Here is a 20,407-nt window from a genome sequence, read left to right as displayed (position 1 = left end):
TTCAGCAGTTTATTTAATTCCCCTTGTACACTCGAGATATATTTTTTTATAGAATATAAACTCTCGCAAAACATGTACAGCTCAGACAATAATGAATAAATATACTATACATCACTCTATTAGTCTTTTTTCTACTTCATTGAAAACTGTAGAAACACACATGATGTCACCAGAAGTACACAATAACTGTCCACACGTGGACAGCTTTAACACAACTGCAAAAACACAGCACATTGTGACAAAAGTGCAGTCCGGAACAATCACGGCAATATTTGGTCACAAGTCGCACAGTCTGGGAATGGAACTGTCTGATAAAAGTGCAAAATTATTTTTTTCAAACCAATCCATGACACATTTTTATGAATGACAAATGACAATGGACAAATGTTGCATAACCTATTGAATCCTATCATAACATGAAGCGTTATCCTTCATTAATATACACTCACTGGACACTTTATTAGGTACACCTGCATGAAGGAGTTCATTGGCCAATATGTTTATTATTGATGTCAATGCCAATAACACCTATATTGTTGCTATAGCTTTTGTATTGGAGCTCATTATATTGGGTTATTATGAATTCTGAGACTTACAGTATTCTGCAGTAGTTGACACTTAATGCCAGTTAATGAAGGGACATCTGCTCTGACATTTAACATTAAAACCAGTTTTTATCGAGCAGCAAACCATCTACTAGTACTTTAAAGTCTACCTAGTCGTCATCATGAGACACAAATGACATAAATATGATGGGTTTTGTACATAAGGCTGCAGTGGAAGACAACACCAACAAAAAGAAAAAATAATCATGGACATGTAAAAGTAAAAAATAAATAAATTATAACATATTCAACATCCTTGTGCACTTTTTGGGCTGAGAGGGCACCCGTCACAAAACACCAGGCACAATTATAATCTTAAATACTGGATTCGGAAACATGGCATCGAACCTGCTGCACATGTAATGAAGCAAATGAAAGAAGAAGAGATCTCAGCAGCAGTCCTTTTAGTGCTACTAGTTTGGTGTTTGCAGCCACCCACTGTCACTATGCGTCTCGTAAAAATAGAAGCCGGGAGCTACTCTAAATAATAAGACCGTGCTACAAGCTTACATTTGAAACGGAATAATGAAATGGACAACTTGAGCAAAATGATGGACTATTATCCTTCAACAGAGGCTTTAAGAGAGTGCTATTGTCTCGTTTATGGTTGCCGTTGTTTGTTCAAGTGTCCACAAGGAAGACACACAACCTCTACACGTTGCTGATTTAGTGTGGTGCACGGTTTGACTTTTTCGTCCACCAAATTTCAATTCAGAGGAGGAACTGAGAACACAAACATTCACAAGGTCAACCAGAGGCTCTCAGCTCACCATTAAAACCAAGAGCACCCTGTGTGTGTTCTTTAACACGTGAGAGCATCTCTAGTCTACATCAGACGCGTCGTTGTCTGATAGATGGTAGTTTGACCCTTTAACCCGAATGTACTCCACCTGACGCCCCTCGTCCGAATCGGACGCGCCGCATGAGCACAGCTGGTTCTCGAACAGCGCTTCGATCTCCTCCAGACGCCGGCCTTTGGTCTCAGGCAGGCAGCCGTAGATGAAGATGAAGCCCAGCAGGGCCATGCTGGAGTAGAGGAAGAATGCTCCTGTGGGAAGATACAACAAAAAAAGAAAAATGAAAAGAACAGAAAGTCAAGTTCCCCCCATCGGGGCGTCGTGTTGGAAACACCAACTGACTGACACATTTTTCATAAGATTTGTTTCCTTGCTGTCAAATCAGAATGGCATTTCCATGTGTAATTAAACATACACATCGGTAATTATTACACACATCTATGCACTCACAGCACCATCAAATGATAAGTAAGGAAAAACATGGTCATCATTAAATTTGTATGTACCTAATGTTGTCCAAATACCTTTTATTCATAGCAATATAATGTTTTTTTCTGCATGTTGAGATGGATGCACATCTCATGAGACGTATTATCTCCCCAGTCATTATAATAATAGATCCATAGGCTGCTTCATGAAAGGTCAAAATCCTTCCTGTCTCAGGAAGAGGAGGAGGAGGAGAAGAAGCCTGCTGTTGACTGAGGAGGCGGCGAGGACAGCTTGAGGAAGAAGGTGTTAGCTGCTCAGGGAGGAAGCATGTCACGGAGAGGACAACATTCTTAGACTTGAAGCTTTCAAAGAAGCTTTCCACTCACTCAAATGAGAATACTAAGGCTGGAAGTCGACAGAATATTTGTGTGTACCCAATATTTCGCCTACAGGAGTATTATTTTGAGGGCGTTTTGGTTTGGTGAAGATACACGTAGCACGGCCAAAGTAGTAAGAGTGTTTGTCGGAGCTCACCATAGTAGGTGAAGTATTGGGCCAAGTGGAGGAAGGTGAGTGATACCAGGACATTGAAGGTCCAGTTGACTCCGGCTGCACATGCGTTGCCAGTACTTCTCGCCCATAGAGGGTAGATCTCTGAGTTGATGGTCCAGGGCATGGGACCCATACCTGATGAGAGAGTGACATGCGTCAATTAACACCTCTTCTATAATTGCTGCGTACAAAACCAAAAAATATGACTAGAATTTTTCGAGTCTTTTCTTCCATGATAACAATGACTCACTAATGGATTGACTCTAATGGATGATTCTATTCAGATTTTGCATTAGGCTCAATTGATTCCACAATGGTGATCCCACGTCACTCTATTCTTTCTTTTCTATTGCAGCTATCCATCCACACAACAAAAGCCGTCTCCTACCAGGAGCGAAAGCGGCCAAGTAGAGCATCAATCCTAATAAGACCAGCCACGAGAAGGAGGTGGGACAGTAGTTGTAGGCCCAGTACGTGTGTTCCTTCATCTGACTGGAATTGGAACACCTACGAATGGGGACCATGAATGGCCAATTATGTTTCATCTTTCAATGGTAAATGGTAACCCTCCCCCCGTGCATCCTGTGACTCACCTGCCCCATGCCGCCTGCTCAGTGGAGGCCCTATTGACTGGAACGCAGGAGGAGGTGAGCAGCAGCGAGCCATTCTCACGATAACAGAAGCCGCAAGCCGGGTCCAGCATGCACGGCTCGCACAGCCTGAATTCAACACACAGAAAAGCCATTTCCATTAACAGGACCCGTCTAATTATGCTTCCTGTTGCCGGTAATATAAATATAAATAAAATTCATAGTCAAAAGGCATACACACATAGAGTAAATTGCCTTTTTGTGACAATTTACTCCCACTTTGGCCCCGTACAAGAGTGCTCTTTCATGGTGACAACATCTAATGGACGCAGCACCGTACAAAGATGAAGGAGATGGAGTGCCTGTGGCTTCGCTGAGTTCACTTCACCGCAAACAGAGTAAAGCCCACACACTGACCATTACCTATCAGAAGAAAGGAGCCGCGCCAGGCGGCCTCCATTACTCACCACTTACTGACATTTTACCGTGGGGGTGAGCATTGGTAAATGGCCGCTATTACAACCAATATCTTACCATTACAATTCTTTTGTTAACTTGTTGTGTGTGTACTCACTGATACTTGAAGCAGGTGGTGTTGGCCATCGAAGGCTCTAAAGGATGGAAGGTGACAGGAGGACTGTGCTGCGCTGACAACAGGAAGCCCACAGCAAGCACACACAAGCTGAGACATGTACCTGTCCCCCCCCCCAAAAAAAAATAACAAATCAATCCATAAAGATGCTTCAATGTTTCCAAGCGGTGGGTCTTTTTCTCATGTCTCACCTACGATGCTTCCAAGCGTGAGCTTCCGTCGGCCCACTCTCTCCACCAGCCACACTCCCAGCAGCGTGAAGAGGAAGTTAGTGAGGGTGGTGAGACAGGCCAGCCAAATTGCAAGGCGGTCATCCCGCACGCCGGACATCTGCAGGATGGTGGCGCTGTAGTACCTGCAAATGGCACGGAGACGGAGGGAACGTTTATATAGCCTGATAACGCAGATTGACAACAGTAGACAAGGTGGCGGCGGGCAGGATGGAGACAGATGACCATGACAGCGGCTCAGAGAAATAATATTGAGATGGAGAGAGAGGAATAAAAATGTCGGATGACCTTGTTAGGAGAGTCATTTAGAGCAGGGGTTCTTAAATGTTCTCAACCTTGAACACACCAACTTTTATATGTCTTTTTTATTTATTCATTCATTTTCTACCGCTTATCCTCACGAGGGATGCTGGAGCCTATCCCAGCTGTCTTGGGGCAAGAGGCGGGGTACACCCAGGACTGGTTGCCAGCCAATCACAGGGCACATATAGACAAACAACCATTCACACTCACATTCATACCTATGGACAATTTGGAGTCGACAATTAACCTAGCATGTTTTTGGAATGTGGGACGAAACCGGAGTACCCAGAGAAAACTCGGGGAGAACATGCAAACTCCACACAGAGATGACCGAGGGTGGAATTGAACTTGGGTCTCCTAGCTGTGACGCCTGCGAGCTAACCACTCAAGCACCGTGCAGCCCTTTTTATTTGTATTATTTTTTTTACAGATTTATAAAAGTCATTTAATTATATTTTATCCTTTGGGTAATTTTTATTTTTAGACATTTCAGCACTTTCATTGAAGTATTTACTTGTATTTATTTGTATGTTTTTCCCTTAAAAATGGCAGTGTACTCCCGTTATATAGAAGATCTTTGAGTAGCGTTTTTGTAGTCAGTAAATATAGCAGCATAACAAATAAAAAAACTGCTCCAGTCTTTAAAAATAACACTACTATGCTCTCATATGGGGGATTTTTGACTTGCCTTTTTATAGTAGGTCCTTCAAAATAGCGAAAATAGTGAAAAAGTGCTCCTGTCATATAGAGGATCTTTGATGAGGATTTTTGCAAAATAGCAGCCTGTTCACATTATGTACAGGGGATCTTTGACGTGGGATTTTGTAGTAGTTTTTTTTTGCAATAGGTCCTAATAGCAGTCGAGTGCTTAGCACGCAAGCCTCACAGCTAGGAGACCGAAGTTCAATTCTCCCCGTGGATGCGTGGCTTTTCTCCGGGTACTCCGGTTTCCTCCCACATTCCAAAAACATGCTAGGTTAATTGGCGACTCCAAATTGTCCATAGGTATAAATGTGAGTGTGAATGGTTGTTTGTCTATATGTGCCCTGTGATTGTTTGGCCACCAGTCCAGGGTGTACCCCACCTCTCGCCTGAAGACAGCTGGGGTAGGCTCCAGCACCCCCGCAACCCTAATGAATGAATGAATGAAGGCCCTAAAAGCAGCAGGGCTCTACTGTTATCCTAGAGTAAAAACATTGCTTATCTTTTATGATATTGTGATCCTAAACATGCAGCTTCATTAGTGCCATCTGTTCCTTCTTTGCAAATATGATGTTTGTGCCTAGTATTCAAGTACATACAGTATGTGCTTAAGTGTGTGTGTGTGTGTGTGTGATTAGATTAAAAAAGGCGCTGTCGGAAAGGAGGGAGGAGGTAGGCCATGATTAGGATGCTCTTGTAAAGAAAATACAAATAAACAAATATCAGCTGTCACAATCAGATTAATGACTTAAATGAATCAACATTTTTATTTGATTGATTGATATATATTTGTATGTATAACAGCTCCAAAATCAACATCTATGTTTGTCTAACCCTAGTTTGTTTAATAATAGCAGACGTTTGATGTTCATTTCATAGAATTTCCAAGAATTAAGACATTATTGTGACTTTCTTATTATAATTAATGAATTATGTACCGATGTTAACGTGTTATTTTTAGAGTGCTCATATTCAGAAGATGCCAACTTTATTTGGAGCACAGTGAGGGAACGAGCACGCCAACATACTGTAGGGCGGACATGTAATACTGGCGTTTTGTGACATTTCCAGCATGACATTTGCCTGTGTGACCATCTGTGAGGTGGAATTGTGTCAAAGGCCCACTGAAACACACGTCAGAGTGCAGACACACTGTTTCACACCAAAACCACTGAAACTGAGGACAAGTTCATCCATCTTTGAGGGGGTATGCTGGAGCCTATCCCAGCTGTATTCGGGCGAAAGGCGGGATACACCCTGGACTGGTGGCCAGCCAATCACAGGGCACATATAGACAAACAACCATTCACACTCACATTCATACCTATGGACAATTTGGAGTCACCAATTAACCTAGCATGTTTTTGGAATGTGGGAGGAAACCGGAGTACCTGGAGAAAACCCACGCATGCACAGGGAGAACATGCAAACTCCACACAGAGATGGCCGAGGGTGGAATTGAACTCGGGTCTCCTAGCTGTGAGGCTATAGACAAACAACCATTCACACTGGCATTGAAAACGCAATTAAAAATTGTATCTTATATTAAAAAAAACTATAAGTATCATTTTTACAGTACTATGTAATGCTGGGCACAGTGGTGACTTGTTTCCTCACACTGTTCTAAAAGGTGTTCCTCTGGGTTTGATATGGGTCTTTTTTTCTGTCAAAGTGAAGATTCTATAAAACAAAACCTTTCCATTCTCACCACCAGAGCAACACACACACACACACACACACACACACACACACACACACATCCAATTGCCCAGACACAACATCATCTTTTACTATGCCTACTTCTTTCCACTATCTCTCTATCTCTCAACACTGACCTTTCATCCGAGTTAGCAGCTCAATAGAGAGGGATGATGTCTAATTCCACTCACTGCTGTTGCACATTGTTCCACATTTACAAGTGAATTAGAAGGAGAGAAAAGGTTGGATAAACAGGAGGGTAAAACCATCATAGAGGAGTATACACATTCATTCATCTATGTAATGTATCTGTATCTGCCTGCAATGCACTGCACCATACTGACAATTATGTTTGCCTTTAGGAATCAGCAAACAATCAATGGTCATAGCCGTGACGCTATTAGTAAGACCTCAGTGGGGAAGCTTAATAATGACGGGGAAGAAGGGGTTCTCATAGGGTTGGCTACTTTACAACGTCTCTGTCACAAATTTCTCAGCATGTGACCCTCTCTTGATACCTCCCCTCGAATCGGTGCACCTGAGCCACCCAATTAAGGAAGAAACACGAGCCCCGCTCTGGGAGTTGAGTCAAGTTTGAGACCCAAGGATCTACTGAAATGTAGAGGACTGTGGTTGCCATGGTGCTGGCATAAAAAAGATACATATCACTCTTAGTATGTGGATCAAAGTCAAATGAATCACTGTCAAGCAGTATTACGGTCATGCTGCTGGGAAGAGATTATTAACACACGTGTGTGGCTAGACAGAAGTTGGTGAATAATTCAAATATGCATGAATAATAGAGTCCACCTGGGGAAAATGGCTGATAGGGATGATAGAGGACACTGGCTGTGATGATACAGTATATGGTGGTGTGAAAAAGTTTTTGTTTCATCAAACAAATATTAGTCAATAAAAAAAAAATCCAAACCTAAATGATTTCCACCTAAACCTAATAACTACTTTGCCAAACTGTTGTCAGTCAGCCACATTGGGGTCATACCACAGCATCTCACTAGGATTCAGGTCAAGACTTTGACCACTCCAAAGTCTTCATTCTGTTTTTCTTCAGCCAATCAGAGGTGGGCTTGCTGGTGTCTTTTGAATAATTGTCCTGCTGCAGAACCCCAGATGGTTTCCGCGTGATGTCACCAACGGATTCTCCTTTGGACATTCTCCTTCATGGTTCCATTAATCACAGCAAGTCATCCAGGTCCTGAAGCAGCAAAACAGCCCCAGACCATCACACTACCACCACCATATTTTACTGTTTGCTATGATACTACAGTATCTAGAGTTACTACTACTAGAGTTACTTTTACACCAGATGTAATGGGACACACACCTTCCAAAAAGTTGAACTTTAGTCTCATTGGACCACAAACCACATTGGACCTATTTTCCCAAATATGTTAGGGATCATCAAGATGTTTTCTGTCAAAACCAAGATGAGCCTTAATCTTATTTTTGTTGAGCATTGGTTTTGGTCCTGGAACTCTGCCATGCAGGCCGTTTTTTCCCAGTGACCTACTTATGGTGGAGTCATTAATACCGACCATAACTGAAGCAAGTAAGGCCTGTAGTTCTTTGGATGTTGTTGTGGGGTCTTTTGTGACCTCTTGGATGAGTGATCATTGCACTCTTGGGGTAATTTCAGTTAGCTGGCCACTCCTGGGAATCGCTATTTGTAGATAGTGGCTCTCACTGTAGTTTGCTGGAGTCCCAAAGCTGGTCGAGGTGAAGGTGGGAAGTGCAAGGTTGCAAGGTGTCTTACATCCACCAGCTTCATCAGTGATGTCATCATGAGGCAGTGGAAGAGGGTTCCAGTCACAGCTTGCACTCGAGCACAACTAGCTGTGGTGAATTCCACACCCATTAAAGCTATTGTAGATAATGATTCTCACAATTGGACATGTACACTGTGAGGTGCATTCACTTGTATCGCCATCTCAAATGTGCTGTCCAAGCTGTACACTGATGCCTCCAAATTAAATCCAAGTTTCATTTCTACAGAACTGTCCCTTGTGTTTGTTTGTGGCGGTAATTAGAATCATAACTGCAGACTGGAGCCTGCACGTATTAATGCCAGATGCATTGGTGTAATGCTAGGATAGCGTAGGCCCCGAGTTGTGACCGCTGCCGTTCACACTGCTGGTTAAGATGAAGACAAGTGTACAGTACAATCTGACGGCCATTCCATATGACACAAATAAGATATGTGACAGATCCAATGTGTCACATCATCCAAATCCTCCTATGATAACCTGTCAAGGGGATCTCATTTAGCAAGCACTGTAAAGCATGCATACAGTCACACACACCTGCATCAGTCAGGTGTCACATCTCGCACAACCACACGTGTGTGGTTGAAGTGCCCGAATGTACGAGCACACACTTAGCCTATTGCCTTTGCTCCGACGGTTACCAGGCAACAGCACACATCCCCAGATTGTTTACAGAGCCTGGTAATATAGTTCATCTCAAAGGGGCGGTGAGATGGAGACAGATGGAAAGATAACAAGAACAAAACAGCAAAAAAAAAAAAAAAAAGGTGCTCGGTTTCTTCTCAGCCACCCCTGAAATACTTTGTGATTTAATAGAGCACTACTAAGCTATGTGAGTCAGTGTCCGTTTGATGTGGTGTTTATGAGGCAAAAAGTGTAAAAAGTGATCCTACATATTACTGCCTACTCAGTTAGGCGAATGAATTGCAATTAAAACAGGAGAGGAACAGAAGGATCAGTTATTTTAGTGCTAAAAATTATTAATTTGTATAGAAAAACGTGATACAAGGCTTGATGCATTAAAAGGAGGATTGGGTTCACATGTATGCATTTGTATTTATGTATACAATGTATATGGATTGAAGTTTTAACAGAGATGGCATTGCGTCCTTAGGGAGAGAGCTGAGTGCACTCGTGCTCTCATCACTGATACTCCGAATGTCGCACAAAAAACACTCACTGACCTCAAGGGTGAAGCTGCTGCTTCCGCAGACGCTCCACTGAGCTAAAAAGCACGGCGCTGACGCCAACACTCACATGACGGTGTTGATTCCAGAAAGCTGCTGGAACATCTGGAGGCCGCAACCTACCAGAAGAGCCCGCCGCGTGGGGGGGTAGGTCAGCATGCGCCAGATCACGGGGCCATCTGGAGACATAAAGACCGGAAGAATTGAATTTATTTGGGAAAAACAAATACTCCGCATGCTTTCATTGGCTTTGAATGACCCGTCCGTGGACCTGTGGAAGACAAGTCTATTTAGGGCAGCAACCTGCAGTCACACACACCAAAACAATCAGGATTTTGGCACAAAAAGTGTCACTTTTTGTACTACATCGTGCTTTATTACCATGACAAATGATATAATATGGTATGATATGGTTTCTTTGTTTCAGACATGCTTAAATACAGGAGTGATTTTTCTTTGGATTAAAGTTGCAAGTGATTTCTGGGTATATATTAAGTACGTTCAATGAATATTATTCCATTGATGACGACCTCAAGCTACAGCAAGTCTTTGTAAGCTGGATCTATTATTTCCTTGTCGTCGACATGAGGTGATCGTCAATATATTAAAAGTACTTAGGCATCCGGTGTGTATTGTGTTGTGCACATGTAGAATTCTTAAGATGTCGCAGCATGACTAAGAAGGCAAACACAGACCAATTAAACCTCCACGGTTCATTGAGTACAGTGCATAATAGCTGTAAAATAGCGTGTTCACTGCGCTGTCCGGGGTGCTGATTTATACACAACCTAACAACATTAGTCTATTTAGTCTATCTTATGCATTGATATCTCCACTTGATCTCCAGCATGCCTTTAGATGGAGAAGCCTTGGTGAGGTGAGAGCGGTGCGGAGGTAAGTGTGCATAGTGTGCACGGCTTAGAAGAATAAAGTTGTGACAAGGAATGCATGTGCATCCACACACCAGCTAGCTTTAATTGGGGAGCAGATGTGTGTGGGAGGGACTCTGAAAAGGACAGGCCAGATACGCTTGTAAAGGCTTTTTAGGAAAATATCATCATGTGTGGTTGATTCAGAAATGCTGAGAGCGGCTTTTTATAGGCGTTGGCCCACCCATGGTGGGAGCCATTCAGTGTCTCTTTAATGAAATGATGCTGTGATAGAACCCATTCACGCCCTCTCACAAATAACTTCCTCAACATTTGATATTTAGCGCTTCTTTTAAGGCGAGTTCATCATGGTACAACGTGGTACCTTCAAGGCAATAACAGATAAAAACACCATTGTGCTGTTTTTCCATACCAGTGTAAACCCTATACCTTTCACAGCAGCAGGGGATTTCCGTTATTGTTCAATTAATGAAGGAGAAAAACATTAAACTCATAAATCACGGTTGTTGTAGAAATATGTGCAAACCAGACTTCTACCCTAAAAATGTTTTTCTGTAAATATTTCCCTTGAGCACGCTACAGTCGTCTTAAAGCTGAGCCATGATATGAAGAAGAAGTGCTATGGCCGCAGACAGTGCAGGAGGAAGCGGTGAGTTTATGGTCCGAGTCATTTCCTATGGCACTAACCTGGTGGAGTTTGATCAGTTGATTCCCAAAGAACCGGAGCACGAGGCCGTTATCGGATTAGCCGTGAGGGATATCAGGATTTATGGACCAAGATCAACTATCCAAGAGAGAGGGGTCACCCTCCCTCTCAAGAAGAAGAGCTTCACTTACTCCACCGACACACAACTTTATCGATCATCCAGTATACTTGGTCTGTTTTTTTTTTGTTTCAACAAAGAAGCATAAAAGTGAATGTGTTTCAAATTCAAGCAGAGCAAAAGACACGTGCACGCACACATACAGCTTCATTTCCTCAGTGGAGCACCACCCCGCTGTAATTCAATCAGATGAGATATTGAAAGCGACTAGATGGCGGTGAGGGGAAAAGAAAAAAAACAACAAAGCATCGTGATTAAGTCTCACGGTATTGACAAAAACTGCATGTCATTGAACCATCTTGGAGCTGCACCATGGGGTGGTTAGCATGTTGGCCTCACAGTCATGAGATGGAGGGTTTGGATATACAGTAAACCTCGGATATATCGGACTCGGATATATCGGAAATTCGCTCACAACGGACAGATAAAAAAGAACCAATTTTTCTGTAATGCATTTCCAATAAAAATTAATTGCATATATTGGATTTTTTATAACGGATTTCGCCTATTTCGGACAAAATCTCCAGTCCCGTTCCAATGCATTTCCATTAAATTTCCCTCGCATATATCGGATGGCCGCATCGTGGCACTCCGATTCGCCGAATCGTGACAGGCCGCTATACGACGTCATTTGCAGCGTTTGCAGCGTTGCCTGCGCGTCCAGGTACATTGGAAACATAGTCAAGGAAGTGCCTTTTTATAACGGATAAAATCCGATTTACGCATATACCGGATATAAATCCGATATATGCGTAAAACGGACATTTTCCGGTACACGCATATAACGGATTTCGCTTATATCGGACAAAACCAGTGGGAACAATTGAATCCGATATATCCAAGGTTTACTGTACTTGTTAAGACTAGTTAAACCTGGTTAAGACTTTCTAAATATTTTTTTTTTACCATGATTAGAGCCCTCTAGTCATGAAATAACACCCCTATAGTCACCTTTACACTCATATTACCCAATATAGGTAATATAATCAGAGAAAATAAGCCATTTAAGACGTAAATAAGACTCATACTCAATAAATGTTTTCCATACATGTGAACAGGAAGTGACGTTGGGGATTCAGATTGTGTTGAGTGTTAGCTCGAGTACACTACATTATGATGATAACCATTATTATGTTATTATTGTGCATGTGTGTCTAAAGTCTAAAGTGTCTTTGTATTTTAGTTTATTTAAAAATGCACAGGGCTGCATGGCGCCCAAGTGGTTAGCACGCAGGCCTCACAGCTAGGAGACCCGAGTTCAATTCCACCCTCAGCCATCTCTGTGTGGAGTTTGCATGTTCTCCCCGTGCATGCGTGGGTTTTCTTCGGGTACTCCGGTTTCCTCCCACATTCCAAAACCATGCTAGGTTAATTGGTGACTCCAAATTGTCCATAGGTATGAATGTGAGTGTGAATGGTTGTTTGTCTATATGTGCCCTGTGATTGGCTAGCGACCAGTCCAGGGTTTATCCCGCCTTTCGCCCAAGTCCCCCTTCAGTGGAATATCTGGATGCATGTGAAAATCAAACCATACTCTCTGTAGCAGGTAATGCAGTGTGTTTGTTCAATAGCTCGTCAACACTCCATCACAGTCTTCTTTTCAATCAGCTTTAATATTCACCACACGGAATGTTTCCAATTAGCCCATTTCCTCGCCAAACTGCTTTCAGGAAACACCCATCTCCGTCTAACAACCCGTACGGCTAATTAAAGTACCTGTTCAGCATCATTAGGCCTGTCGGGGGTAAGATAGATGGCTCATTCCTTTATAGAAATGTTGAAATGTACGGTCAAATACATTTTAACTAAGGGATGATAAGTGATGCTTAACAATGACCAATCAAAGAAGAGGAATGCTTGCAGAGATAAGAGTTACACTTCACTTCGGTTGCAATCACAAGACGGAAATCTTAGCAGGCAACCTGTCGCTCCGCCCGTCTCCACTCTAATTATTTCTCGTACTCTTCTCTGTGTCTCACCCCTCCCTCGCTGCTTCATCAGAGCGGCATCACACTCTCACATATTGAAGAACAGAGGGTCAAAACTCACGCTGAATCGAAATGAGGTAGAGATGTTTCTAATAATTTGTCCAACTGGAATTAAACATCGCAAGGACTTCAAAAATGGATGCAAAGTTTTTTTTTTTTTTTTTTTTACACAAGCTTATGTTCCATCACATTTTTTCCATCACAGCTTTTTCTGGCAGGAATTTATTATTACAGTATACGTTACAAAAAAAAAAAAAAAAAAGAATTGACACTGCCGGCAGCCAGAAATACTTGTGTTAGAAGTGGTGTGGTTAGCTGGCTCAATATTCATCCTCATCCATCCATGCAGGCTCTCTGACATGCTACATCTGGGGAATCATGATAAATCTGGCTCGCTCAATTATTAACAAACTGCTTAAAGGGAGGAGCTGAGGAAAAAGTCGGCTATTTTGTTCTTATTGTGAGGACTCCCATTGCTTTTAAGGGGGCTTAACAATGGGGGAAAATCATTCAAAATGTGGTGGCTGACAAGCACCATTGGGATGGATCAATTTGAAGTAAATATGTGTCATCTTATCATTCTAAAACTCAAAAATCTGCAGTTAACATGATGTGCTAATATGTAAATAAAGCAGAATGTTGACTCAAGCCTATCTAACACGACAGGTGACAAACACGCTGACAAATGCCTTCAATCCTGAAGCAGATGGCCCACGTTTCCGATTGGCAACAATCTGTTTATCGCTCATCCTTTTTTTTTCCACAGATTGCCTCAAAAACATTTGAGAACATCTGCTTTTTAAAGAGCATCACAGACTGCAGAGGGAGATATAAGTGGGATCTAGATTTCTTTTTTTTAAAAAAAGGCACAAGATGACCTTCATGAAAACCTGAACAGGGTCTTGATGATCCACATGCGTGCATCGTTCCTTCCATGTTCTGCTGATCAAGACACCTAAAGCTCCTCCAGGCAGGAATCAAATTGGATGACCACCCTTTTTATTTATCAAGGTCAGGAACGAGACAAAGGACGTATAAGGACTCTAGAAAGGTCTGGGACCGTCTGTCATCACATAGAATGCCTCCCTTAGACTGCCGTTTAAGTCAGTAGCTTTTCATTGCTTAAGCTATTGGTGTCCAAATGTTTTCCAAAGAGGGCCAGGTGACAAGAACGTAAAATCCAACCAGAGTTTTTACAGCATCTATTTTAAAATGTTTGGCACTTGCCAGCATGCAAAGACACAAAATCAGCAACACTTTATAATAACATACACTAAATTGCAGTTAAAGTGGAATGAACCTGGCTAACCTTAACCACTTCTCATTAGCTCCTCAGTAGTTCTTCATTAGTTCCTTGGTAACTACTCTAAATGCATGTGCCCCAGTTCCTCAGTAACTACTCATTAGTTCCTCATTAATTATTCGGTAATTTCTCTGTAAGTACTATTAATGTATTTACCTTTGTTCCTCTGTAACTACTCTACTGGTTAGCTCCTCGTTAATTCTTCACTATTTCCTAAGTAACTACTCTAAATGCATGTGCCCCAGTTCCTCAGTAACCATTCTACTCATTAGTTCCTCAATAATTATTTGTTAGTTCCTCTATAACTACTTTAAATGTATGTGCCTTTGTTCCTCGGTAACTACTCTACTGATTAGCTCGTCATTAATTATCCACTATTTCCTCAATAATTACTCTAAATGCATGTGCCTCAGTTCCCCAGTAACTACTTTATTCATTAGTTCCTCATTAATTATTTGCTAATTCCTCTGTAACTACTCTAAATGCATGTGCCTTAGTTCCCCGGTAACTACTGTACTGATTAGCTCCTCATTAATTATTCACTATTTCCTCAGTAACTACTCTACTCATTAGTTCCTCATTAATTATTTGTTTGTTCTTCTGTAACTACTCTAAATGTATGTGTCTTGGTTCCTCGGCAACTACTCTAAATGCACGTGTCTCAGTTCCTCAGTAACTACTCTACTCATTAGTTCCTCATTAATTATTCATTGTACCAATGGTGAGTCACTCGTCATTGTGTGTGTTTGATTTGTTGAATTTTGTTTTCTGTATTTCCATTTCGATTTAGTTTTACTCGTCTGTGTGGCCCTCTTCTTCCTATCTGATCGAATGCAGGCGGTGTTTAATTCAAATATGCCATGGGCCAATAAAAAAGCAAACCCAAGCTAAAATCCCTACAAGTAGCTGCTTGGAATAGCTATTTTGGGGATCGCACATAAAGGGCAACAAGCCATACTTGTAATGTAACTGAGTTATCTTTTTTTTTTTTTTTTTTTTTTTACCTACAACACCAATAACCACGCTCCTCTATCTGATATTCATCAATAAGACAATGAATTGCCTGCTAATATGCAGAAGATCAATGACTCCTTTCAACAAGAATGAATAAGCAATTGACATTTGGTGGCAGCAATGGTGCGCTGCACAAAAGGCGCACCCGGAGCATTCAAGTTTGGCTGCTATTCTATACATATAAACCAATTACTGGAGTAAAGATGCAGATAATTCCCTCATCTCCTCTCTCTGCATTCTGCCTGGTTGTACATCCTCCTTCTAACGCAGCCTCTGTAATAATTTCCCAGGTGGGATTCCATGTTTCCTCGTTCCTCCACCTTTGTAGCCCAACTACTGTTGTTCTCACTGGAGTCGTTTTAGTAAATCAGGCTGTCGGTTCTTATTAAAGAAGCACACCTCTAAAATCTCATTCGGGTTTGTTAGTGCTTCAGCACAGAGAGGGAACGACAAAGGAGATTAGAGGACGCGGCCCCGAGCGTGTTCACATTCCGAGACCAGAGTGGTGAATGAACACGCAAATCATACAAAAACAAGACAATTTTGAGCATTAGTGTGGTGCAGTTGTGCCCTTTAAAACAAATAGCATGAACTTCACAAACAAAGCCAACAAGCTGTGCTGAAAATGCTTGTTTTTACCTTAAAAGAATCTATCCTTGATGCTAGAATTTAGTTTAACAGTGGTATTAGTAAGCCCTACTGGTAAAACAGCGTTTTGTGTGTCTGTAGTTTTAATACGAATGAGTTGTGTTTGTCAACACCTGTCTCGGACAGAGTGTGTGCGACCTTTTTACACATACACTTATTGAACGTAGCCTCTAACTCGGGACCGGTTGGTGGCCGTATCATGTCCATCAAAAAGGAGTTTTTTCACGTTTATTTGTTATAAACAGGCTTAAGGGGCACGTATGACTTACTATTTAGGGGACCTAAATAATGTTCTTTTCAGTTCAGTTCAAAACGGCCTCATTTTCTACATTAAAGTTGACGTATTGTGCTAATTTTTTACCCTTTGTATTGAGTTGTGGATTCCTATAGAGCAGCTACACACAATAAAACACGCAGAAAACTTTCTAGATCTTCCAGAATCTGTACCCATTCCAGCAGTATCTCCTTGGATTTTTGCTTCCTGCCAAAACTGTCCGTTTTAATTTATTTCACCCACAACCCCACTTTCTAATATAGTGGGTATAGGAGTTGATAATAAATGAACGTCTTTGGAGAGCTAATTGAAAAGTGTTTAGGAGCTACTAGCAGCTCATGATCTACTGGTTGGAGACCCCTGACTTGTGAACCGTGTATGAACTCAAAGAGTAGGCACCGCTGGTGCTCCTCCAACCTCGCCTGCCCGAGAAGGAGCACTCATTGTCGCACACACTTTGTCAGAGGTGGAGTTTAGAAGCCAGATGTGAGGGCGCCACGTTTACAAACTGCAGACAATCTTTGCATTACATGTTTTTTTTTGAGGGACTCTGTGGACGCACAGCGTGTCCGACATTGCCGCCTTTTCCCACGATAGTTTGGCGGAGGGTTCACATTCATGTTTACAAAAACAGTACCGTGTGAAATGGCAATGACAGATTAAAATATTTTTCTCTTGCTCCTATAACGTCTGCTTGAGCTTTCCTCGTAAACAGAGAAGCAGAGCTTGGGGTGAGGGCGGGAGAAGCAAAGCTCGGGGAAGGGGAGAGAGTGTATCACGCCTACAGCCACGCCCATAAGGAAGCCCACTCCTCTGTGACATCACAAAAGAAGAGTTTTGCAACGCCCTCTTAAACTGAGTATTTTGAGCCACCCCAAATTTCACTTCCAAATGCACAAACTTTATTATCGTTTAATACGAGACTACAACATTCTGACTACATTTATACATCAGAAAAGTAAAAAAAAAAGCATAGTTTATCCCTTTAACAAACAAACTCCCTAACATATTTAATTACGGCCATGTTTTGTCATCGTGAAATGGAAGCAGCCCTTGTTCCATGAGGATTTCAGTGTGGATTTGAACAGGCTCTGGGGCCATGGTGCAGTTTCATGAAAATGTTCAAACACTGTCAATTATTAATAGTCACTGGGAGAAGTGGAGGCTCCAGTGGAGGGAGACTATGGTGAGACTGAACGTGTGGAAATGTGTTAGCAACGGCGTGTCCATTTGAATTGCAAATGGAAAGATTTAAAAGTATGATGGCGGCAATGTTTTTTTAAAGAAATTGCTCAAATACCCGGAAGCAGGTGGATAAAACAGACTCACTGCTCTTTGCAACTATTAGAAACAACAGTGTACGTATTTGTTTGTGTAAACTTATTCTTCGACTCCTGGAGAGTGAAAATGTGTCAAAACATGTACAGTACAACCGCTGTGTTACCTGTGCTGTTATTCTTCCAACAAATACGCCACATGGTGACACTGTTCACATGAAACTTCTCACACAACTCAACTAACTCATAGTTTTGAGTTTTTATCTCATAGTTCCTACTTCATAATTAGGACTTTCTGATCTCATGATTTTGACTTTTTAATAACATAATTAAAATTTCATCTCATAAATCCTACCTCATAATTCCGATTTTACATCTCATAATTCCTGCTTCATAATTCTGACTCTCTGATTGATTTTTTTATCTCATAATTTCAAAATTTTTAAATCACATAATTCCTAAAATTTCCAAGTTTATTTTTCCTATCTCATAGTGATTACCTTTTAATTACGTAATTTCATTTTTAAATCTATTAATTCCAATCTCATAATTATGAGTTTTTGTCACATAATTTCAATATTTTAATCTCATAATTCCTAACTCATAATTATGACTTTTTATCTTTTGAATTTTGATTTTTCAATCTCATAATTCCTACCCGATAATTATGACATTCCGATCTCCTAATTTTGACTTTTTATCTCATAATTAAAATTTTTTAAATCACATAATTCCTATCTCACAGTTATGAATTTTTAATCCCGTAATTCCGGTTTTTAAATCTGTTAACTCCTATCTAATAATTATGACTTAATTGTGGCTTCCCATTTGTTTTCTTTGAAATGGGCTTCATATAGTGTCATATTTTGTGTACACGGTAGAGGGCGTCACAAACGTCCAAAATTGGACTGACATTTTGACATGATGAATTTGAAAGGCTTTAATTCCTTCACATCTCTTTTGAGAAACCCCAGTCCATCCAGTACCTCAAATATTGTGTGTCGGATGCCAGAATCAATCGGTTTCATGCCTTTGCAAAGGTCATCCACCAGGGAAAGCCAATGAAGAAGATGGATTGTAAATGACACCCAACAGAGCGTTCACGTGAAACACCTCGGGTCAGGTATTGCTTTAAAAAAAATCAATAGGGATATTGTTGTGACATCCTTGAGCATGTCACCAAGGGTCATCCAAGACACGATACCCAATATAGAAAGTGCAATGACGCATTACTCCACAACACAAATGAACCAACAACTGTCCCCATCAATCAACGTCCAGACGTGTCCTTTTTGTTATTTTTTCTTCATCTGGCTCATCTCAGTGTTGTTTGGAAGCAACAAGCCTGCGCCTCACAAATCAATGAAATATCAAGTTTCACATGAAGAATGACAATATAATGGCGCCGAGGACCGACCAATGTTTGCCACATTATTGCTTCACGGCCGTAATTGCAGGCCAAATACCAGCCAGCATTTACTTCCCCTCCGCTAACCGTTCCAACAATCTATCCACTTTTCAAGGAAATGAAGTGGCCACTAAGGTGGTTTATTTTTGTGTAACAAGCTAATGCAACAACGCTCACATTGAATCCTCTCCTCCGTTATGACTGCAGCTATTTCTATAATAATACTTCCATCATCACATTCTTGACCTGAGCGGCTTTTACACCTCCAGCGTGTTTACGTGTGTGTGTTTGTTGGAAGGATAGAAAGGTTGACACAGGCTTTAATCATTGTTATGTCTGAGGTTAGAGGGAGAGAAAAGGGATGGGGAAAGTGTTGTTTCCATGGTAACCGACATGCCGGCAATGGGGCCATGGTGAGAACACACGCACGATATTCATGAATAGAGGGTTCAGCGGGCAAATCCCATTGGATTTTAAACAGAATGTCTCAGAGGGAAAGCTTTAACATCTTAACAATGGTGACGCACAATGCAGCCTTAAAGGTGCCCTATTAGGGAAAACAATGATCATATAACAGTAATATGTGTTCCTTCAGCCTGTTTATGAGCATCAAATGTGAAAGGTATCCTCACTTCACTATCTAGAGAAGATAAACAGTTGCTTGGAAGTTGCCCGCCCCTTGTATATACGCCCACCACTTCACATGGTACAGCTTTGGAGAAAAAAAAAGCTTCACTACACACCTTAAAAAAACCCTGGAGCTATTTCTGTGTCCAGGCGTGGACAAACATTGCTCATTTGCATTAAAGTCATACACACAAAATCGAGGCATCAAGGCTCTAGATCTTGGGCAACACACTTCCAATACTGGGAGCTCTGACACATATTTAAAATTGTTTAAAAAATAGTATAAAAAGATCAGAAAAGGGAAAGGACAAAAAAAGCTATTGTTTAGTTCTGGAAGCACACACTTAGAACACCAGCCGCATGGCTCATCACACCATTAGGAGGTGATACGATTGTTAGTAGAAGCACCAATATAAACTAATCCTGCACCATGTTGAGCATTTATGCAGGAATTTAGTAGAGCATGCAAAACATGTAAACACCACATGTATTATTATTTTTTTTTTACTATGAAAACTCAATAATTCATCTTTATTCCAAACTAATTGTGGGATTAAGGTAAGGGCCCTTCCTAAAGGTTGAAGCTCAAACATACAATTAAAGTAGGATCAATTTAAAACCATTAATTAGCGCACTGGCAAAAACAGCACTCCCAGAATCAATGTACTTAATTGCTTTGCTTTAC

The 20,407-nt window shown here is 41.3% G+C and overlaps 1 protein-coding gene across 6 annotated transcripts in view; it reads right to left on the bottom strand.

Annotated features, from left to right (window-relative positions):
• Positions 1-6: 6 nt before the first annotated feature.
• The window catches only part of LOC131132006 (proton myo-inositol cotransporter-like), a 34,080-nt gene continuing 13,679 nt past the window's right edge, over positions 7-20,407 (bottom strand). For all 6 annotated transcript variants that reach the window (XM_058077131.1, XM_058077136.1, XM_058077137.1 and 3 more), the window contains 7 exons: positions 9,540-9,648; positions 3,757-3,920; positions 3,548-3,668; positions 2,977-3,102; positions 2,772-2,890; positions 2,366-2,518; positions 7-1,653 (listed from right to left, as the gene is read on the bottom strand). In XM_058077131.1, coding sequence (XP_057933114.1) covers positions 1,427-1,653; positions 2,366-2,518; positions 2,772-2,890; positions 2,977-3,102; positions 3,548-3,668; positions 3,757-3,920; positions 9,540-9,648 — 1,019 coding nt within the window. In that variant the 3' untranslated portion in view covers positions 7-1,426. The remainder of the gene's footprint in view (positions 1,654-2,365; positions 2,519-2,771; positions 2,891-2,976; positions 3,103-3,547; positions 3,669-3,756; positions 3,921-9,539; positions 9,649-20,407) is intronic.

The sequence above is a fragment of the Doryrhamphus excisus genome, chromosome 7, assembly GCF_030265055.1.
Source record: "Doryrhamphus excisus isolate RoL2022-K1 chromosome 7, RoL_Dexc_1.0, whole genome shotgun sequence".
Classification (NCBI taxonomy): domain Eukaryota; kingdom Metazoa; phylum Chordata; class Actinopteri; order Syngnathiformes; family Syngnathidae; genus Doryrhamphus; species Doryrhamphus excisus.
The sequence above is the reverse complement of the archived record's forward strand: the minus strand, read 5'-3'. Positions and strand labels throughout refer to the sequence as shown.